The sequence below is a fragment of the Juglans regia genome, chromosome 5, assembly GCF_001411555.2.
Source record: "Juglans regia cultivar Chandler chromosome 5, Walnut 2.0, whole genome shotgun sequence".
Classification (NCBI taxonomy): domain Eukaryota; kingdom Viridiplantae; phylum Streptophyta; class Magnoliopsida; order Fagales; family Juglandaceae; genus Juglans; species Juglans regia.
This window is the reverse complement of record NC_049905.1, coordinates 22,238,480-22,261,396: the sequence shown is the minus strand read 5'-3', so window position 1 is coordinate 22,261,396 and position 22,917 is coordinate 22,238,480. Positions and strand designations below refer to the sequence as shown.

Below are 22,917 nucleotides of genomic sequence, written 5' to 3'. Positions count from 1 at the left end.
AAACGATAGGGTTGGGCAGCGGGCCTCTGCAGTTGGCCTGCTTACTCGCACCCCTTGTCCAGCCCTGCCTACACACGACAGGCGTGCGGTCAAATGGGGCCCTAGTTGGGCTAAGCCCACCATGGTTTGCACTTGTCCGCCCTAGCCCAATATATATATATATATATATATATATTAAAAAGTAAATTTTTTAATCGTCTCAGATTTTGTTTTATACCCCTCCCCCCACGGTCTCTCTCTGTGAGCGGATGTCCTTCGGGCCAATCCGTCCCCCCGCATCCAAAAGGGAGCACTTAGCCATAGGGTAACGAGGCTAGGAGACCCAACTCCCCCCTCCCCCAAGGTGCAAGTAGCACCCATACTAATTAGAGCAATAAATAGTAGGAATGTAAAAGGAAAGTGGCTTATATAAGGAAGGCAACAAAAGCAAAGGGAGGTGAAGCCTATCAAATAAAGGCAACCAAGGCAAAGGGAACAATGAACGTACCGAGTTGAGACCAAGCAAGATCAAGGTGATCAATATTTGAGGCAACTCAATCAATAGCATGATAGTGAACAACACAATTATTTGAACGAGTTGATGCGTAAGGGCAAAACGACAAGAAATAAGGCCAACATTAGATACAAGAAAATAGATAGTGCACAATTAGGCCCCGTTTGAATAGTGAAATGATTTGTGAATAATAGTGAGATTGTTAATATGAAATGAAATGAGATGATTTTTTAAAATTTTATATATTTCGATTTGAAAGTGAGATGAAATGGTTTTAACTTTTTGAAGATTTGATAGATGTGGCTCCCACCAATTTTTGTGTAGAGTTTGTTTGAACTTGTTTTATTTATAAATATGTAAAAGTACTTTATAAATTACCTATCCAAATTTCATTTTTTATAATATATTTCGTAATAATATTATAAGATGAAAATATTTTTATAAAATTATTTTTATTTTATAAAATATCAAATAAAAATATTTTTTATTTACAAAATAATTAAACAATTAAAAATATATTTATAAAATATTTTTTATAAAAATATTGTGCTTAAAATTGTTTTCTATTTTCAAGTACTAATGATCATTTTGCCCAACTTTTGAACTTACTTTATGCAAACACCATATGCCATTGATGATTGAAAATTACTCAGATTTGTTATGGCAAAATTCTATCATATAATGTTTTCAACAACTCGGCATAGGCCAAAGAAAATGTTTTGTCTATATATCTATTTTATAGTTTGTCTCATATAAAAGCACTTTATTTTATAATTTTATTATTATAAAAACGACCTATGGACCAATCATTTATTAAAATAAATCTACGTATAGACCTTCTAAAATTAGCAATGTTAATTTGTAAATAAATGTGTAACAAACTTATTCGTTTATGTAAATAAGCAATCTATTGCGAGACTCATTAAAAAATATATTTATAAACATATTTTGTTTATAATGATTTTTTTTAATTTATAAATATATTTATAACTAATAGTAATTAATACCAACCTAAAAAATCGAATGGTGCCTATTGATGTTGTGTTTCGTAGCCTAAGCACTTCCGCGATAACCAACCTCACGCCACCTGCAACCAAGAAGAAAGGGTTCCGGTGACGTCTGAGATCACTCCGATGCCAAAGTCAATAAACGATTATCTAGTGATAAGAACATTTATGAAGAATAGTAAGAACAATAACAAATTGAGAGAGAGCTCTCGTAGAAGGAATGCCCGTTATTTATACCTAATCTGGGTCCTACTGCTGAGGGAGATCGTAGCGTGTCAGTCGTGTTAGGCCTGTCTTGCTACTTTCTGGATGGTGTTAGGTCGTGGGCGAGACGTCCTTCGTACGTGGGGGCGCCGTTGCATACTGGGTCTCCTGACACATGCATTTGACTGCTACATGCCTTAAGTCTGACAAGTCTGTGATCAAACATGTTCAACAGTCCGCGTGCAGCTAGGCCTCTTGCCCGGCGCCCTACGGTAGGACTCAATAGGCTGTCGAGCCCCGAGACGATCTCATTGGCATATCCAAACTCGGCGCTAAAAGGCCTTTCTGGATAGGTTTGCGGTCACGAGCTCGGCATGTGATTCTCCAGCTTGGACTCTTAGCTTATGGAAAGGTTTTGCCTTTGGGCTTGAAGTTCTTCGGCTTTGCCTCTTCGGGCCTGGGCCCTCCAGGGATGGGCCCTTCCCTCACAGTGCCCGTAGACAACGTCCGCTCAATTGTGGCTCAAGTGAACATCACATAGATTGTTCGCTTGATGAGTTGCTCGAATATGACTCGAGCGAACATCACACAGATTGTTCATTCGAGATTTCGCTCGAGTGTAGCTCGAGCAAAATAATGACACTTTGTCGTTACATGAAAAAAGTTGAAACCATCTTTGAAATATCATATTTACAATTTAGATAAGAGGTGAGTTTTCCGTACAAACTGAGATGAGATGATTTTTGTATCCAAACCGAGCATTAATGTGACGTTATTATTGTATAGTATTGAAACATCATGATTACTGTGTGGAAAATAGCTTGATATTAATTACATACAACAATGTGACACGCATTAAATGCAACATGACATATTGTCGATAACATAAGAGGGCTTGTTAGAAAATATATCTCATTCTAAAATTATCATCTCATATCATCTCATATTCTTCCCAATCATAATTTAAATATAAACATTTTCAAACTAATCGTTACAATGTTTCCAAACTTTCAAACAAAAAATAAAAAATAATTTAACTTTTTCAAATCTCCAAATAAAAATAATGTTATAAAACTATATTCTAATAATATTTTGATTTTATAATATATTTTATTCAAAATTTTCTTTCTCATTTTCTAAAATTCAAAAAAATATTAAATTCAAACTGTCTCACTATTATTTACAAATTATTTTATTACTATTCATAAATTTTTATCTCGTCTCACTCTCCAAACCACCCATGAGTATAAATAATTAAAAGAACTAAAAACAATTTGATCACTTTTATTTCCTCAATATTTTCAGCATATCATCTAACTTCAGCATTTGAACTACCTACCGTCAGAATCTACCAATCTAGATCTATCTTTTCTTACAACAACAAAATGGAGAAGAGTGGTCTTGGCAGCTAAAATTGCACTAAAGCCTAGTTTAGATATTGAGATGAAATAAAAATTATAATAATAAAATAATTTAAGTTAATATGTTTTATGAAATTTGAGAAAATAAAAATATTATAAATTTAAAACATTATTAGAATATAATTTTTTTAATATAATTTTTGTTTTGGGATTTGAAAATGTTGAATTATTTTTTATGTTTTATTTATAAGTTTAGAAAAATATAAATAGCAAGTTTCAGGTACGAAAATGTTCTTAGACTCCTTTACTTATTTAAAAACTTCCAATAATACTTACTAACTTTGGCATTGTAGACTTCCCAGCCCCAAGGCCACCCTTTCCTAGTTGCACCCTTCAACATCTTTTGCAAGCCCATTTTTAAAGACTTTTGTCGTTAGAACTTGACCCAAAACCATGCAAAATAAGACGTTAACCACTATATTATTATATACTATAATATATATACTATCTTATATATACTCTATATAATATATCAGACTGAAACTGGTAAAATTGAAAGTATAGGTTTAGGAGTGTAACCAGTATAGTATCGATTATTCAAATATCAAAACCAGTATATACAAGTTCGATTATAATATATGTTCAAAACCGGATCGAACCGTACCAGTTACACTCCTAAGTGTGATCCATGCAGTGGTACAAAATGTGAAACCGATGTCTTTTACATCGACATAATATTGACAATTCATGTTTGGATGTTTAAAACATCTCAAAATCTTGTGAATAATAATGAAATGAATTAATTGAAGAAGATTTTTTGGATTTTACTAAAGAAGATAAAAAATTAAATAAAAAAATATTTTAAAATAAGTATTTTACGGAAGTATGTGGAAATGAATATATAAAATTAAAAAATTATTTGAATGTAATTTTTTAATATTATTTTTGTTTTGAAATTTGTAAAAATATTATTGATTTTTGTGCTTGAGTAATTATTAGGTAATAATTAAATAAAAAAAAGTTAAAAATTTGATATTAAAAAGTATTTTGTATTTAAATGATGATTGGAAATAAAGTTTTGAGAACTTTTGAGAATTTTAAAATTTTTCATATTTATCAAACATTCCCTTAGTCATAAATGGTATCGTAAAGAGAGAAGAGAGAAGGGGTCGAGAGAGACAGATATATGTTGCGTTTGGATGTTAAAGTAATCTTGAAAAATTTATAAATAATAGTAAAATAATAATAAAGTAGTAAATAATTTGTTAATAATAATAAATAGTATGTAAATATTATGTTACCAAAAGGGCCCTTAAGCGAGTGATTAATGGTGTAAAGATTGGAAAAAGCGAGAAAGAATTTTTATTTTTTATTTTTGATATATTGAGGGAGGGGCCGAACCTAGTTGCGTTTGGATGTTGAAGTGAGTTGAGTTGAGATAATAAAATATTGTTAGAATATTATTTTTTTTTTATTATTATTTTAGGATTTGAAAAAGTTAAATTGTTTATTATATTTTATGTTGAGAATTAAAAAGGTTGTAATGATGAGTCGAGATGAGTTGAGAGGAGTTTTAATTCCAAACGAAGCCTTAAAATTTGAAAAAGGCTATTATGCCGCCCCAAACATACCGCTCAAATATACTGTTTGTTATTTTTTTTTTATTTAAGAATTGAAGAAATGTGTATTGGGATATTTTTTTAAATTTTTTTAAAATATTTAAATACATTAAAAAAAGGTGAAAAGAAAATTGAAAAAAAAAAAAAAACAAAAAGTAAGGGTCGCACTCTACTTGTTTGTAAAACTTTTTGAATGTTCACATTTTATAGTTTATTAGCGGCTATTTAACTTAACTTATTATAAAAAAGCTTATCAGCGGTTGTTTCTTTTTATAATTAATTTCTATGGGAGTCATGCTCGATAGTCCATACCCATATGGTTATTCATGCTTGCAGTGTATGTGTTTGAATAGCTTTTTGATTATGCAAATTGGTGTTATATCTTTTTCTTGTCCCTTTACTTCGTGAAAGTGAATTACGAATGCACATGGATGGTACCACGGGGTTTGTTGTTCATATACCATGATACATTTGCTTATTTCTTGGGGAGAAAATTCATTACAGGTGAGTAGAATTTGGTGAAGAAGAGGACTTTTTGCATGAGTTTGTGGTTTTGTATCCCCTGGAGGTACTAGAGGACACGAGAGGAGATGTTGAATCCAAGTTAAGCAGGCGTTGCTTTTGCACTGCCACTCCCTGACCATGGCTTTTTGTAGGCTTGTGCAACCCTGGAGATGAGTAGAAAGGAACCAGACACAATTTAGTATACAAAATTATGCATCTCAATACCCTAACTTTAGCTTCTTTAGATATTATTTAGCTACATAATACATTGTGGATTTGATTCAAACCAAGTGGGGTTTTGAGCTAATTGATGCATTCGCTGAAGGGATCTATATGATCACAGTTCATTGCAAAGCTGTCTTTGGGCAGGGCATACTCCCTTTGTTCCTCTTACCTTCTTTGAAAGTGGTCTGCAATATTTTTTTCTCCAATTACCTGTTTCTGTTGGTCAAATACATGGACTCAAGGCACGATTCAAACTGAAGCAAGAGATGGTACAATTCAGAGAATGTGATTGGTGATCGCTATCAGGTTTTGTTGGTGAAAAATCCATGTTTTCCTTTGAAGCCTCAAGCTTACATGAATCTTAGTGGTGAATCTGTAAATGACAGATGCGTACTGGATTATTTCAACATGAAAAATGTCCATCTTGTTACTGGTTGCTTGATCCAACTAATGTACTCTTTTTAACTCAAGTGATCCAGAATAATGTATGATTTATTTTTATAATAAATGGAGTTATTATTCCATAAACTTGTATTTTACCAATAACAAGGGCCACTATCTATTGATGTGATGTAGACGGTACTTTCTATGTTTGAGCTGTCCTCCACAGTATACCCAATTGCTTCCATTTTTCTCTTTACTACATTCACGCAAGCCTATTTAACAAGACATATGCAAGTATTAATTATTTTTTTGGCTACTTTTTAGCAGTTTTTTTTTGTATGTTCAGCAGTTGAATTATGCCCAATGGAATTTATAGAAACTTTCAGCTACTAAATTTTGTTAGTGATCCTCTTGGGTGCAAACAATTTATAGGTGCCATTGGACTGAAAGAACTTCTCCTTGAATTACCTAATGTGCATTTGCGGGAAACTCCTTGCCCAGGGCCTGTGCACTCCCAGGACTAGTTTAGACTTTGTTCTCGGACACCGGTGCCAATAAAAATAAATTATTAGTGATATTTTCTTTATGTTTGGAATCACACGTGGGATATAGGTTTATGTATTGACTCTAATGTTCCTTATTTGTTATAGGTAGAGAATTTTATTGATAAAAACGAAAGGCATTGCCTAATGTTTCTTTAGTGCAGCTTATTAGAAGCTACCTCTTAAAGGTTTTTTAATTTGTTCAATTGATAATACTGATGTCACCGATCTTCATATTTTTGTAGTTTTATGATTACATGGACTTGCCTTGCGGGGTTCTTCATCTTCATTACAAAGGAGGTCATGGAAGCCACAGTGGGTTTGTAGAGAAAAGAACAGTCAGGATTGTTTGTTTTTGATATGTAGGAGTAAGAACAGTCGGTTGTTTAAGCAGTTTTCATTCCTTATGCATGAGCTGTTATGATTATGATCGAGGTGTTTTTGTATGTATGCTTTTTTAACTGTTTGTATAACTAAACTAGGTTGAAGAGTGCGATCTATCAATTTCAAGGGAGCAGAGACTATCCTCCTCGTCTAAGAATCGGTTAGCTTTCTTTCCCAACTTAATGTAAATCTGGACTCCTTACCATTTGAGTTGTCTTTTTGTAATACTAAAACACTTTGATTATCCTGTTAGGTATTGTTGGGCCTCCCGAACTAATGCATGGTGGATCCTAAAACGTTCTTGCTTCAGAAGTTCAATGCAATGGCTCAGGACGAGTGAATTGTAACACCCCGTATTTTAGTGTATTTTAATAAATGAATTATTTTTATTGATTCAGAATTTATTCTCTTGTTTTAAAATTATTGGATTTTTAATTAGACTATTTTTATGATTTTTAGTTTACGAAAATTATTTTTTGAAGTGCTTTCTTTAAATTAATTATTGTTATGTGTTTAAATTTCTTCTCGAATTAAATTAACTTATTGTTGGGTTTAATTATTTATTTTCAATTTAATCATTGTGTTTGAATTATTTTATTTCACTTGCAGTTTTAAAATCGTTTCCGTTGAATCATTTTTATGACCCAAGATGTGAGGTTTGGACCTCATTTCTTTTCCCTCTATTTTTCTTTTCTTCTTTTCTTTTTCTTTTCTTTTATTTTTCTCCTCCTGGTCTTCCTCCCCGCGCGCGAGTTCTTCTCTCTCTCTCTCTCTCTCTCGCCGTGCAGCCGTTCCTCACCCAGCCCGCTGCCGTCGCGCCGCCGTGCGCCACCGCCCAGCCGACTAGCTCCCCCACCGGCCGGCGACCTCACCCCCCAAATCCCAGCCCCTACCTCGCCGCCGGTAGCCCGCACGCACCCCACAAAGCCGCGGCGTTCTTTGTGCTCGCGCGCCGCCGTCGCGCCACCACCGGCCACCATCTCTTCACCACTTCATCCCCAACCTCCCAGCTACCCAATGGATCCAACCCCGGCTCCGATCCGTCACCGGTGAAGCCCCACCAAGTCCATTTCCGATTTGTGCATTTTTGGCCTAAAACACCCCTTGCGCCGCCACCCACGGCAAACCACCACCACCATTGGCTTCACCGACCTCTCTAGGCCCTACCCTATCAATTTTGGGTCTTGGTTTGTCTCCGTTGAAAAGTGGGTTTTTGAGACTCACGGCCAGAGTGTATTTTACACTGTTACGTTGCTGAGCCGCCACTTCTTGCAGTTTCTTGATCCTTCGGAAATTATTATATAGCAATGTAAGTATTTCTCCAAAGAACTTTCGTAATTTAAATGTATTTTTACACTAACATATTACACTGTATTTGTTTGACATGCCGGACTGAGTCCGAGGAGTTCGGGGGTCGGATGGATTGATGATTGGAGTTGTTTGGGTTGGTTTGATTGGATTGGGTGATGGAGTTGTTAGTATGATTGGTTTAGACTATGAGATTTGTTGGCTGTTCGGGTTTAAATATTGGTGTTTTGGGTATGACGTGGGTTGTGGTGGATATTGGTGATTTTATGAAGTAATGATATATTTTGGGATTATGAAGGTTTTAAGTTTTGAGAAATTTAAAATAGGTTATTTAAGAAGCTTAGGCTTAAATATCGACATATGTGATCTATTGGAAACTTACAGAAATTACGTGATTATTTTTATAGGTGACGATTTATAGTCGACTCGACATTTTTGAAGAAATTTTTGGAAAAGTTAAGTCGTCCAGGTAAGCGGGGTTCCTATGCTAGATTGGCATAAAAAGAAATGAACTGAGGTTGGTTTGTAAAAATGTGCATGTTGTTTTAAAAAGAAAAAGTGAAAAACAACCTCAGTATATGTTTTGCATTCCCTCATGAGATACATATGAAAGAGAAAAGAAATGTTTTTGACATGAAATGTGTAGACATGAGCAATATTTGACATGTTTCTGAAATATACAAAAGAGCGAATATGATATCATTGACATTTTTATGCATGTGATATGAAATGATATGGATCTGTTTTTGATCAAATAGAAATGATATGAATATGTTTCGCACGTGTTTTGATATGATATGGATATGATAAAACTTTGGCATACTTATCTGTTCTGAATATGGTTCTGATATGATGATACTGTTCACGTGATATGGTTGGTACCACCATGATATGATATGAGTGCACCCACTTTGGAAACAAAGTGGTCTTTTTACGTGTTCTTTCCTGTGTGCACACTCGGGGCTCCGAGATTGAAAAAGGGGAAGTTCACCACATGATACTGCCTGGTTTGGCCACCGGGGATAGCACAACCCTACCACGGGGGTTAAACATGGTATATGATATGATATGATAAGATGAATATGTTCAGTTATGTTATGCCAAAGTGTTTTTGAATATGAAATGGATCCTCAAATATGAATTGTTGACTTGAGTATGAAATGTTGAAAAGTCGCTCTGATTTTCTGATAACACGTTTTCTGAGATCTGCATATAAAAATAAAATGTTTTGTTTCTGCATATTGAACTTTCTGAAAAGGCTCATGTTTACATGCTAGTATATGTTCTCTGCTTACTGAGTTGTTGATAACTCACCCCTTATCTCCACTATATTTTCAGATGATTTGAATGTTTCAGTTGAGGATCAAAGATATGGAGCATGGGTGAGAAGAGTTAAGAATGATGGTTTAAGCATAGAAGGTTTATATGGGTATTGATGGTTTTCATTCAGTAAACTTGTTGTGTTCTGATGTTGTGATTTTTCGGGAGATTAATGTTTATATTAAGACTTTGTCTTGTCTTAGAATCGTTATTCTGGAGTAAGTGATGTAAATATATGAGTATTTTGTGCGATAGAGAAAAATTAGAGTATGTACTATGTGGAAGAAAAATAATTTTTAAGTGACATGAGTTAACTCTCCGGACTCTCGGGTACGGGGCGTTACATGAATTGTGATTACTTACTCTTGATTATATATGTTAGGCAAGCGTGTGATCGGCCTATAGCAACCAGAACTTGGTTTGATAGAAGTACTTGGGGCACTTTTTCTAATGCATCCAACGCCTATGAACTTCACCATATTTTTGGATTGCAAAAATGTTATGGATTCTCCTTTCCTCTCGGATCCTGAATGATATTTATTTAGATTGTTATTTCTCTTATGATCTTCTTTGTTTTACATTGAGCCAGTGCAGTGATTGCAATATTCTCATCTGATCCAAGTGTTTTATGCTTGACTGGGCATGCATGCTCTCTTGATTGAGTAATAAAGTGTGTATTTTATGTTTTCACTTCTGTTAATATATGCTTTGCCTCTTTGTTGAAGCTCCTTTTATCTGATGGATAGACAGAGTGGAAGATGCTTTGACAGAGTAGAAGTACAATAATGTAAGATTGCAGACAACACCTGCTTGGGTAGTTATTTGGTAAGGTCTATATTGCTGCACAAAAACATGATCTCCATGAGTCTTAATGGTTTGTGCCAAACACTTTGAACCGGTGTCTTCTTCATGACCATGGATTGAAAATTTCAGGAATAGCACGGAGGGAGCCCCCACAAACATAAATTCTTTGCTTTCCTCTTACTGGGCAGCCAATCGATGCTGATTTTCTTAATTGCTAAGAAGCGCGAATTTGCCTTACTCTCTTCCCACTTCCCAATACTTTCCTCTCATTCAGATCCCAAAAGTATAGCTTGAGCCCATCAAACATGATAGAGAAATGATACGTAAGGCGCAAGTATTTATAAAAACATAGATCTTATCTTTAAAAAGTGTAAAAAAATTTTCTTTTTCAGTGTGATTTATTTTTTTACAAAGGATTTATAAGACTTGTAATTAACATTATTCAACGTTATATTACAGCCAAAGTCTTATTTGTTGTTTCTTTTTTATTTTTTATTTCCCAGTTTATCCAAAAAAGAGAGAAAAAAAAAAAACAGAATTATATGGGCTTGGATAAAATGTTACTCATCCACTTAAAAAGTTTTGCAAAATAAATTTATAAATTGGGCTTGGATAAAATGTTACTCATCCATTTAAAATTTTTTATAAAATTAAATTTATAAATTGATGTGACTTAGGTTGAGTTTGGATGTTGAAGTGAGTTGAATTGAGTTGAGTTAAGATGATAAAATATTATTAGAATATTATTTATTAATATTATTATTATTTTGGGATTTGAAAAAGTTGAATTGTTTATTATATTTTATGTTGGAATTTGAAAAAGTTGTAATGATGAGTTGAAATGAGTTGAGATAGGTTAATCATCCAAACGAAGCCTTGATATGATATGTTATATAGTAAAGTTATTTATTATAAAATAGTTTTAATATATTATGTTAAGTAATATTAATTTATAATTTATTTTTATAAGATTTTTTTATTGATGAAAACAATTCTCTAATAAATATTTATAAATGATTAAAGAATAAGAATTAAAAAATTATATATAGAATATTATTAAAATGTTAGATTTATGAAATAAATTAATTAAAGGGAATATATGCCACGTGCGTGGATATATAAACCACAAAAAAGCAATGCTGCATTGATTGACTATCGTGGAGACCGCGATACCCTTACGATTAGACCCATATCAGCGAAGACACTAGATCCGGACTCGCAAGAGGTTCAAATAATAAAGTTATGGGAATGGTTTTTACTTTTTAGATGCGGTTTGATGGTGAGATGACGCGAGAAGAGTTTAAATTAGAATTGAAAGTTAAATAAAATATTATTATTTTATAATAATATTATTTTAAAATTTAAAAAATTTAAATTTTTTAATTATATTTTACGTAAAAATTTAAAAATATTATAATAATAAGATATGATGAATTGAAATATTCTTACTGTTTAAATGAGACAATTGAATACATCTAGGTCTAGCTCACGGAAAGACTAGATAATAAGCTAAAAGACTTGGTAATGATACATATAATATTTCTCATAATACTTTTCACAATATATAATATAAAATAAGAGTATTTTTATAAAATAATATTATTTTTATATGAAATTTTATGATAATATTTTCATTTTAAAACATGATTGTAAATACTATATATTTGAGAGATGTTATTTTGTTGTTTGAGTAGAATCGTTCTAAGTGATTGTTAAGTCAAATTGATATTTTTATTTTATTTTTATTATTTTAAATTTTTTTTAAAAAATATAAAAAAATATTAATATATTAATAATTAATTTATTAATTATTAAGTAAAGAAAAAAATTAAAATATATTATCAAAATGTGGGAGTAAATTGAGCGGATAAAATGACATTTTTCTTATGTATTTATCATTTTTTAATGGCAAAGCGGGCCCATCTTCCGCTCATCCACGCTGTCTCTATCTGCTTTCAGAGAAACTCCCCAACGCGCACTCAACGAAACTCAAGTTAACTCAACCTACTCTTTCTAGTTTAGTCATTTCACAATACGAAGCGCGTTATGTAAACGCTCTTCAAGGGACACATGAGAATAGCAAACTTTTTCACTGTAATACTTCATCTTGAGACTTGCAAGAGAGTGAGGTCCAAACTCATGCCAACAATAATAATCGTTAAAAAAAAAAAAAAAAGGAAAAAAGAAGAAGAAGGGCAGAATAGCTATAAACAGGAACAGAGATATAAACAAAACACAAACATTACTTCCAGAGAAATAGAGATCGAGAAAAGCCAAAGGATATCATGAGGAACCCATCGTCGTCGTCGTCTTCAGCAGCAGCCGCAAAAGGAGGGTCTGGGTCTACCACGACCCCCTGCTGCAGTAAGGTGGGGCTGAAGAGAGGGCCGTGGACGCCGGAGGAGGACGAGCTTCTCTCCAATTACATCAACAAGGAAGGTGAGGGACGCTGGCGTACCCTCCCCAAGCGTGCCGGCCTTCTCCGCTGCGGCAAGAGCTGCCGCCTTCGCTGGATGAACTATCTTCGTCCCAACGTCAAGCGTGGCCAGATCGCTCCCGACGAAGAAGATCTCATTCTTCGTCTCCATCGCCTCCTCGGCAACCGGTATTTCATCTATACATATATGATTGATCTCTCATTTTATGATAAACCTTCTCACTGTATATGAAAACTTTGCTTTTGGGGTTTCATTTCTTTTGCAAAACAGTCTCATTCATATCTTCAGACTTCAGCTAGCTAGCTAGGGTTTCACTGTGCCTGTCTTTTTTCCTCACTCTTTCTCTCTCTTTGTTCCAGCTAGCTAGGGCTAGTACTATCAGATGAATTCTCCCTCTTTAATTCGCTATATATGGATTTCTATTTCAGCTCGTAAACCTAATACTCTTTCTATTTTTGTCTCAATCTTCTGGCAACAATTAGGTGCAGAAACTGTCTTCAATCTCATATAGCTCAAAACTCGTAATCATCATCACCATAAAGTACCCTATCATCACATTCATATCTTTCTTTCCATGTTGACAGACTCGTACACATACATGTACAGCTTTCTTTGCATCTGAATATTTCACACTTTTTGGGTAATCAGGTGGTCTCTGATAGCTGGGAGAATTCCGGGACGTACAGACAATGAGATAAAGAATTACTGGAATACTCACCTCAGTAAAAAGTTGATCAGCCAAGGCATAGATCCAAGAACCCATAAGCCTCTAAACCACGACTCTTCCCCCGTTATCAATGCCAAAGCAACTTCATCAAAAATCAATCGCCTCCCGAACCCTAATCCTAATCCCACTTCTCCGGTTGTTACAGATCATGACACTCCCAACAGTGACAGTGGAACCCCCATCAAGGAAAATGGATACTTCCAGAGTGCTAATTTGGATCAGTATCAAGCCCCTGGGTCGAGAACGGTAGCTGTTGGCTATACTAATAATTTGCCAAATTCAGATGGTTCGGGGATGGGCTTGAAAAGCAACAATGGATTCAGCACCGAAGAAGAAGATGACATAAATTACTGCTCGGATGACGTATTCTCTTCATTCCTGAACTCCTTGATCAATGAAGATGGATTCGCCGCCCAACACCAATTGCAACAACAGGCTGCTACTGGCATTGCACCAGTGTCTGACCCTTTGCTTTCGATCAATGTATCGAGTTTTGGACTTGGTGCTGGCTGGGAGTCTGCAATCATGTCTTCCAGTTTCAACCAAAATGACCCCAAGAGGGTTAACGATCAGATTTAGTAGACTTTCCATGCCACCTGTTTGAATCGGGCATGGAATTAAGTGCAGTACTTGGTAATTAGTTAATGAGAATTTCTAGCAAGATAATACAAACGGTGCGCACCGTTTGTATTATCAATTATGATTTTATGTATGTTGTCTATTTTTGTTGATCCACTCGTTATTCTCGGCGGGCCGTCTTGTGTTGTATTTGTGGTGATATGTATTATTTATATCATAGACAAGTTAAGCATAAATATTGAACAGTACGTTGTAATATTCTATGGTTTGAATCGTATATAATGGCTTTTCAGTGTGAGTATATATGTTTTCATTTCATTATAAGCTAGCTAATTAAAGGACGCAAACTTATCCAGTTTCCTGGCGGTTAAGAAAATATAAGAAGTTCTCATGTATAAAGAATAATTTCAATCCTAGATATTGAATCACCAAAGGGGCCACTGATCATATATATATATATATATATATATATGTATATATTGAGCAGTACTTTACGAAGTTTAAGCTTTCAATTAGTATATAAGCAGTTTAAGAAGTTTCGGGGACAAATAATGATGGCTATTAGAGCAAGCAATTTAGGCATGCATGCATGCATATTCTCTGACAATTACATCCAACAAGGGGTTGTATATATGCTCTCGAAAAGTACCTAATTTATTATCTAAGGCTAAAAACACACACACACACACACACACACACACACATATATATATATACCTTCTAGTTTGATTGATCATTGTATTATGTAAAATCGATCCGTTTAATTCTTCTTTATATCCATCTTAGTGATCTTTCTATCTATATATGTTACACTGACAGTCTTTATTCTTCTTCATATTTCTCTTTTGAATAATAATGTATCATGCAGATATTCTGAAGAAATGGACGAAAATATGTATAGGCAAGTATTAGCTACATCGATCATAGTAAAATTAATGAATGGTACATATGTGTGCTTGTGTGCGCGCAACAGAGATGCCAGTTCTAATCTACTGATCACTTATAATGCTGCTGTTACATACTCCATTTGAACGCATAAAGCTCTCAATACAGCCCTGCATGATCCTAGGTTTAGATATTCTTTTGATAAATAAGTGAATATGATTTCTCAAAGTAATGAAGTATATATGCAATGAGAAGCTCGGAAATTAGCTAGCTAGGTAGGCGATGACTGTGATTCGAGAATTAGTGGCGCTAGCTGGCGAAGGCTAGCTAGCTAGCACACGTTGGTAAGGCAATTAGTTGCATGCAAAAACTTCCATTTCATGACACAGTAATCATGATTTTACATGCTTTGCCATGCATATATACTCTTTTTTAAGTTTATATATATATATATATATATATATCTAGCTATATATATATATATAGTAGTACTGTTTGTTTTCAATGCAATTCTAATTTGTCCAACGTCTGATTCTGTACTATTTTCTTCGAATGAAGTAGTACTCCTTATCTCCTGTTTAAAACTCTAGAATATATCGAGCTCTAATTAGTACTCCATGCAGTACTTAAGGTCACTCGATCTAGTAACTATTACTAATTATCTTCAGCAAAGCATATCAATCATGCATGAGCTAGCTAGCTTAATATTAATTAGTCGATATATATATATATATATATATATGTTTGTGTACGTATTGCATGGAAGAAATAATTGGAGACTGCATGCATACTAGCTACTTGAATTGTGGATCCAGGCAGTAAAGAAAACAAAGAAAACTTCAAAATTAAGTGTTTTTCCGCTACGGAGGTTATAACTAGCTGTATTGTAAGCAAGGCAAATTTTTTAAGAGTTTAAGTAGTAGTAGTACTAGCTGTACTGAGGTGAGGACTACTTATAATATATATGAATTGATGATCAGTTGTGGGCTACTGTTTCTTTCTAATCGATCTAGGATATCTTCGTGTACACGTACGTACGTTCTAGTACTATATAATGTATATGGTCTTTGCAAGCTAGCATGCATTAATAGTCTAATTATGCAAGTTAGCATTAGTCTAGATTTTTTTAATTGGGAGTACGTAGTTATGTAAGGTATATTTTGTTTGATTAATGCGTGTAATATTATAGAGTACTTATATATATCAGGCTTTGATCATGAGTAGGTTTGATCATTTCTATCCAGGAAGACTGAGAAGAATGTGAACATAATTAATGTCCAATAAAGTGAGAAAATACATGAATATATGCGCGCTAGGATGGATTTGATCATGAAGCTAGGTGATCAGTCTCTCGTGATGATAATATATATATATATATATATATATATATATATATACACTGTCTTATTCTGTTTAATGTAGACGAGCTAGCTAGGTCAATTATACTTAGAGATCGAAGCCAGGAATGCTCTTCTTGAGACGTTAATTGCAGGGGTATGACTAGAATGGTACTTTATATGCCAATGAGATGATCATCTTCGATCGATTATCAAGATAAAGTACTGGATGATCTAAATTATTAATATAGAGAAATACACACACACATATATATAGCATTTATTAATATTTATGTGGAGTTTATACTGTTAAAAATCCTACTTAGCAGTGAACTAGCAAGTGAAAACTTTCATTCAATTCAGTCATAGTGCATGCATGCCTGACCAATAATATTATATATATATATATATATATCATTTTATCAACAGTAGAATGATCAGCTAGTATGTGTATATATATATATAGCTTATTAAGGGGGCTAGCTAGCTACGTGAATTAGTAATTTCTACATGATTGTGCATTCTTTTTTATATTGCACAATGACTTGCTTTCCCAAATAATTTTCAGCTAGTTGCATCATTCCACCTTCTTCAAATTCCACCGGCTTGCATGTGTCATCATGTGTATGTTCCAATTATTGTAAAACATTTTATGATCTACTACAACAAACCAATCATTGATATGACCCATTACTTTTTCAACTTCCAGTTAAACATATGATCTCAACTTACTTCATATATCCAAACCCATCTAAATGAGACACACTCTTACACAAAACTCACTCAAATATTTTAACTGATCACAACTATTTACAGATATTTGAGATACTCTTAGTATCCAAACAGAGCCGCACTATATTTGGATGTCAAGAGTACCTCAAACCATCTCAAACTAATGATTTATTGATGTGATTCACTACTTTTTCAACTTCTCATAAAAAGTTAAACTCATCTCAACCTACTTCGAATTCATATATTCAAACACATATCAATGAGACCCACAAAACACTACTATTTACAAATAAACTTAAATCATCTGAGATCACCTCAATATCCAAACACAACTGTTTGAATGTATGAAATAGATTGAAATGAGTTTGACTTTTTATGAGAAGTTGAAAAAGTAATGGATCCCATCAATAATCATTAGTTTGAGATGGTTTGAAGTACTCTTGACATCTAAATATAGGGCTCTGTTTGTAGAGTATCTCAGAATATCTGTAAATAGTTGTGATTAGTTAAAATATTTGAGTGGGTTTTGTATAAGAGTGTGTCTCATAAATGCGTGTTATAAGAACTCGTGTACTGATCCTCAAATATTAACTAAACTGCATCGATTTGAGAAATTGATCAAAGTTATTCCCTACTAGCTACAATGTGTACGTTGTGCAATATTGACTTCCAAATGTGTATAAATACGTCTATATGTTTCAATGTAAAACTTTTAATTTATATATCTGGGTGCCTATTAATTGACTTGCAATATTAAAGCCATGAAATTAGGATGATTATAATGTACATTTTTTTTTCTTCTGTTGTCTATGGATCGATTGTTTGTACTGGAATCGATCTAAATGTGTTTAGAGAAGTTAATATTCATTGATATATTGTTCATGAAGGAGTACTTCCAAATATATATTGGGTTTAATTTTCGTTAAGAGATTTATATATATATATATATATATATAGCAACTCATGAAGTTATATCTTGTGAATGAATGATCATCCCCAGATAATATATAAACCATCATCCCGGCCCTCGGTACGTACGTATGTCATTACTCCATTAACTAATTAATTAAGATAATTCCCTCATCAAACAATTTATAACAATCCCATGGCCATGATCTTAGATTAAGATCATGCCTGCAGATCAGAAGTACAAGATCATATCCAGCCATATTAATTGCATGCACCAATGTATGAAATTAGCAATACATATATATAATTAATGTTATACTTCACATTACCATATCAATTTCATTTCACAATGTAAGATGTGACATATTTATCATCAATAATCATCACATAAATATTTAATAGTGATAAATATGACATATTTTATATAATAAAATAATAGTGTATTGTATAGAATTTATATATATATAATAAATGATCTAACGGAGAATTATAAAGAAATCACTTACTATTTTGCATATATGCAATAGATCTATCACCCCGTACGTACGTTAATTCTGCACTCGATCGAGTACGTCCGTATTGACTACAGCCTGCAAAACAGTGGCAACTCAACTTCATTAATCCTGGTGTATAAGCTTCGGTCCTGCTGTAGGCATCAGTTGGACCGAGTTCTGACCCAATTAATATATGCTATTTGTGGGAAACTCAAATGTTGCACTGAAAAGCTTAATTACGAATGAATGGCCCAAAACACTCAACCCATCCACAAACACAATTCATGGACTGGACTATCCACGGGTGGACTTTTCATGGCCCACCTCCAGCCCATGACTAAAAGAATAAAACCAGGTTGGGATCCACAAATCCATCTCATATCATATTATCTTATCATTACAACTCTCAAACAAACTTTTACACAAAATATTTTAAATAATTTAATTTTTTTAAATCATAAAATAAAAATAATATTAAAAAATAATATTTTATTTAATTTTTAATAAAATATTTCATCGCATATAAAGTGACTAACCAAACGATTCCTAAAACAATCGTCTCACATCATCATCCCCCGGACCCCCTGAGCATGGGCCCCATTCACGGGCGTGTCACTGCCGCCAGGCTAAATAAGCCTTTTTCTTCTCTGTTTTTTTTTTTAAAGAAATTTTTGTCAAAATTTGATCCTCTAGATTGTTTTAATTATAAAATGAAAAAAAAATAAAAATAATAATGGCTCCAAATTATAAAACGCTATTTCCAAAAAGGAGTTGAGTATGATACATAATTTTAAAATGAGATTTTGAATACAACTCTCTTTCCTAGATCTTTCTTAAAGTCTCTCCCAACAACCCAAGTCATGGAAAAATTAAATTATTTAACATCCACTCTCCTTGCTTTTTCCTAGAAAGGAAGATAAGGTACTTCAATTCCATCATTGGATACCAAAAAAATAAAAATAAATAAATATACATAATTTTTTACACCACATTACATAATTATATTTTAAAATAAAAAATTAATTTGGTAAATATTTTATAAAAAATAACATTATTTTGTAAAAATACTCAAAAAAAATATATGTTATAAAATATATTACGTGGATATGAAACAAAATGACCAGGAAACCTTATCTATGAATTGCTGGAGGCGGTGCGGTCTCCTTCAGAAAGCAAGCAAAGCTACTTATTTATTTTGAGGTCCAAATGCAACGCAGAACGGACAAAGACCAAAGAGATCGAGAAATACAACTAATTAATTATAATAATACTTGAGCTTCATTTATATTCAATTGGGTACAACTAATTTTGCTCTCTTTCTACTTACGCTGCGTACGTACAAAACTAACAGTCAGAACTATCAATCCCATCTGATACTTCAATTAATAAATCTATTTATATATTGCTTTGAATTTAACTTTGCACAATTAATTCTTACATGGAAAAAATAAAACAAAAAAGAAAAAAAAACCCATGGATAGACTTTAACATTCCTAGTTACTTTCCTAGTAATTTCCGCACACCATACATATATGTATGTATGAACATGCAGAATCATATGAAAAATACTATTTTGCCATCTTATTTTGATACTTTATATTTTAATTTTTTTATTTAATATTTAAAGAAGTAATTATTAGTATATTGATATTTTTTTTATATCTTTTAAAATGTTTTAAAATATATATATATATGTATATATAATGTATTAAGAGTTCTAAGAATTAAGTACTGCATGCAGAAGATATTATATATGGAATGTATTTTTTTTTTTTAAATTATACATAGAGCCAATTAAAGCTGATTTCCAAGGACTGAGCTACCATGCATTAAAGTCTAGAGGGACCAGTCAGGCAGAAGTCTTTCCTTAGCATTAAAAAAAATTACAACCTCAACCAAAAACTCTATTAATTTAGACAGCCAAAATTATTTTGTCCCTTTTTAGATGAGAACAAAAGTATTTAATTGTTCAATCCATTGTTTTTCTTTCAAGCGCGTTTGTGGGCTCAGAATAAGGTAGTCAGTATCTATGGTTGAGAGCAGTTGTGATGTTTGACAAAATCAACATCCTTTAGACTTATATCCGACCCTCAACTCAAACTACCAGTCTTACATAAACCACGTGAGTGGTAGATACGGTTGACTTGTTGCAGACTGATTTATACATGTTTTACTATTTAATTACCTCTTTTATTTATTTATTTATTTATTTCTTAATATTTAATTCAAAAACTTTTCATTCTTCTAATAAAAAGGTGAATTTGCATATAATTCATATATATTGTTTTTGGGGCCCGGGGGGGAGGGTCAAGTAATTTAAAATTGTAAATTTTCTTTTTATAATTGTTGTGCTACCTTTCCAAATCATTGATCCACGTCCGCATGGTATTGTGGCATGGAGCACTCTGGTGTAAGGGTTTTATTATGCATCAGTTATTATTTATTTTCATATTTTATATTTATAATTTTTTTATAAGATATGAGATAATTTTTTTATAGGATATGAGAATATTTTTCATAGAATATGAAATGTGGGATAGTGAATATTGACTGATTAAAATAATATTTATCGCATGGTGTTTTTTTTGGGAATAATTTTGCTAAAACAAAGAGTTGAGATATATGTAGGACACAGAACATAACAATTTTCAGCTATGGGAAATATAGTAGTACTAGTACTAGTTATGACATGCAGCTCAGCTAGAAATAAACAGAGAGAAAAGCATAACACGAGGTATGAAACTACCCTTCCTGACCTTCTCCGTTCCAGATGCTAATAAAACTAAATGATTTTACACAAAACCAAACACACACAAACAAAATGCATATAAACATGCACAAAGTCCCTAACTATTTTCTAACAATGTTTATGTAGGAGCCACAGAAATGCATTTTATCCACAAATTAACTTCTGCAACAACCAAAGAAAATACGCATACAAAGGTGCACTCTCAAGGGAGGATTGAGACTTCAGGTCCAACATATGTTTTGCTTTGATGTATATTAATTAGAGAAAATGGAAAAAAAGTACACTTGCTATATATAATATTGAAACTATTTTTCTTTTCCATGGAATAACGGAACTTAGCATCCATAAATTATAAGTTATATGCATATCATGTAGAAACATAACTCTGAAAACAGAGAAAGAAAAACCATGACAAAAGAACAGCAAGGGCAAAACATAAACCAAGACTAGAGAAATAAGAAGGAAAAGCTTGGAAACTCGTGTGATATATATGTATTGACTTACCCGGAAACCTCGAAACAGAAGATGATCATCATCTTGCTTGCACTCGGAAAGGCACCGTTCGTTCGCACATGTTCTTAAAACCCTTTTTTCACAAAATGCATAATGCTCTTTTATGATCACACAATGAGCGAATGGGGTCATGGAAATCTAAGCAAGCTCAATGAGGCTATAAAAAAGAAAAAGGAGTCGAAAATGTCTTAAAGCGAAGAGACTTGACATTAGGAAGTTTATCATGCATCAGAAAGTGGGAGAAATATTTTTGTGTATTTTACACAGCCTCAAGTATATATATGACCCCCATGGATCTCTGAGATTGAAGGACACGTGTAGATCATATATTGGGGGTGATCGAAAAACTTGTACAATCCAATGATGGGAAGAGGGAAATAGGGCTTATAGTTGGAGAAATGGTATGGATTGACCGGTAGATTTAGTGTTGTCAATGTGAGAAAGTACAGGCTGAAAATGTAGGAGTCAGGGGTGAAGGACCAACCAAACGTTCTCACCAAAAGGGTCATTTTGTTAGACAGACCAACCTTTCTTTCGCACAACTGCCTATCAGCTTGAAGGGGGAAATCTGTCATTTTTCAAAAGTTCACTATCTGTTTAGTATTTAATACACACACCTGCCGCCCTGCCCTGCCCTCCTCTCCCAAAACATCATTTTTAGGTACTCTGTCTCCTCCTCCGAGGTTTGCTCACCAAGAAAGAAAGGAAGAAAGGAAGATATAAATACAATAATGAAGGGCAGCTAGCTGCATGGCAGTCTGCACTGTCCGGATTGTATCATATACCAAGTCAAGACAAATACAATCTTATGAATAGCTTAAGCCAATTGAAAATTTGCATGCGAGAGTTTATCTTGAGATTTTTCCATAAATAAATCACTTAAGTTCGGTTTACTAGTTCTTGAATATTGAAAAACTGAAGGGACAAAGGGATAAAGGATTACCTGTTTAGAGTTACCGAGTTCAATTGTTTTCCCTTCTGGCTGTGTTGTGCAATGAGGTGTTTAGAAGAAATTATCAATGTTTTGAATACCGTTTTGGTCGAGGTATTGAAATGAGATATTTTAGTATCGGTATTGTTTTGGAATAGTCTATATATGAATAAATTATAAATAGTCTAATATCAATTGGGGATAAAAAAATAAGCTTGCAGTTTAAAGAAATGAAAAAAAAAAAAAGAAAAAAGTAAAGGTCGAAATATCGGCCGGTACGGATTGAAACAATCGAAATTTTGACTGGTATGAAATTATATTATTCTCTGTACCGATTACGCCACAGACACGATATATTTTGACCGTACCAATCAGTACTGTACGAAATTCAAAACTTTAAAAATTATCGTCAATTTTGGAATCTACATTTGGGGTTGTCTAATTCAAGTTACAAATGGATCAAATTGA

General features: G+C 33.2%; 1 protein-coding gene and 2 long non-coding RNA genes across 3 annotated transcripts; 2 read left to right on the top strand and 1 right to left on the bottom strand.

Annotated features, from left to right (window-relative positions):
• Positions 1 to 4,815: 4,815 nt before the first annotated feature.
• On the top strand, positions 4,816 to 7,066 carry LOC108982487. The gene is made up of 3 exons (XR_004801524.1): positions 4,816 to 6,707; positions 6,822 to 6,883; positions 6,977 to 7,066. It is a non-coding gene; the product is annotated as an uncharacterized LOC108982487 (long non-coding RNA).
• A 5,164-nt stretch (positions 7,067 to 12,230) lies between these two features.
• Positions 12,231 to 14,200, top strand: LOC108982488 (transcription repressor MYB5-like). The gene is made up of 2 exons (XM_018953884.2): positions 12,231 to 12,760; positions 13,242 to 14,200. Exons 1-2 carry the CDS (start codon positions 12,441 to 12,443, stop codon positions 13,897 to 13,899), a joined length of 978 nt encoding a protein of 325 aa, XP_018809429.1. The 5' UTR covers positions 12,231 to 12,440; the 3' UTR covers positions 13,900 to 14,200.
• On the bottom strand, positions 13,806 to 21,765 carry LOC108982491. Its single transcript, XR_001994717.2, has 3 exons — positions 21,510 to 21,765; positions 18,269 to 18,352; positions 13,806 to 13,916 (listed from the first exon to the last, which is right to left on the bottom strand). It is a non-coding gene; the product is annotated as an uncharacterized LOC108982491 (long non-coding RNA).
• Between the last annotated feature and the right edge of the window lie 1,152 nt (positions 21,766 to 22,917).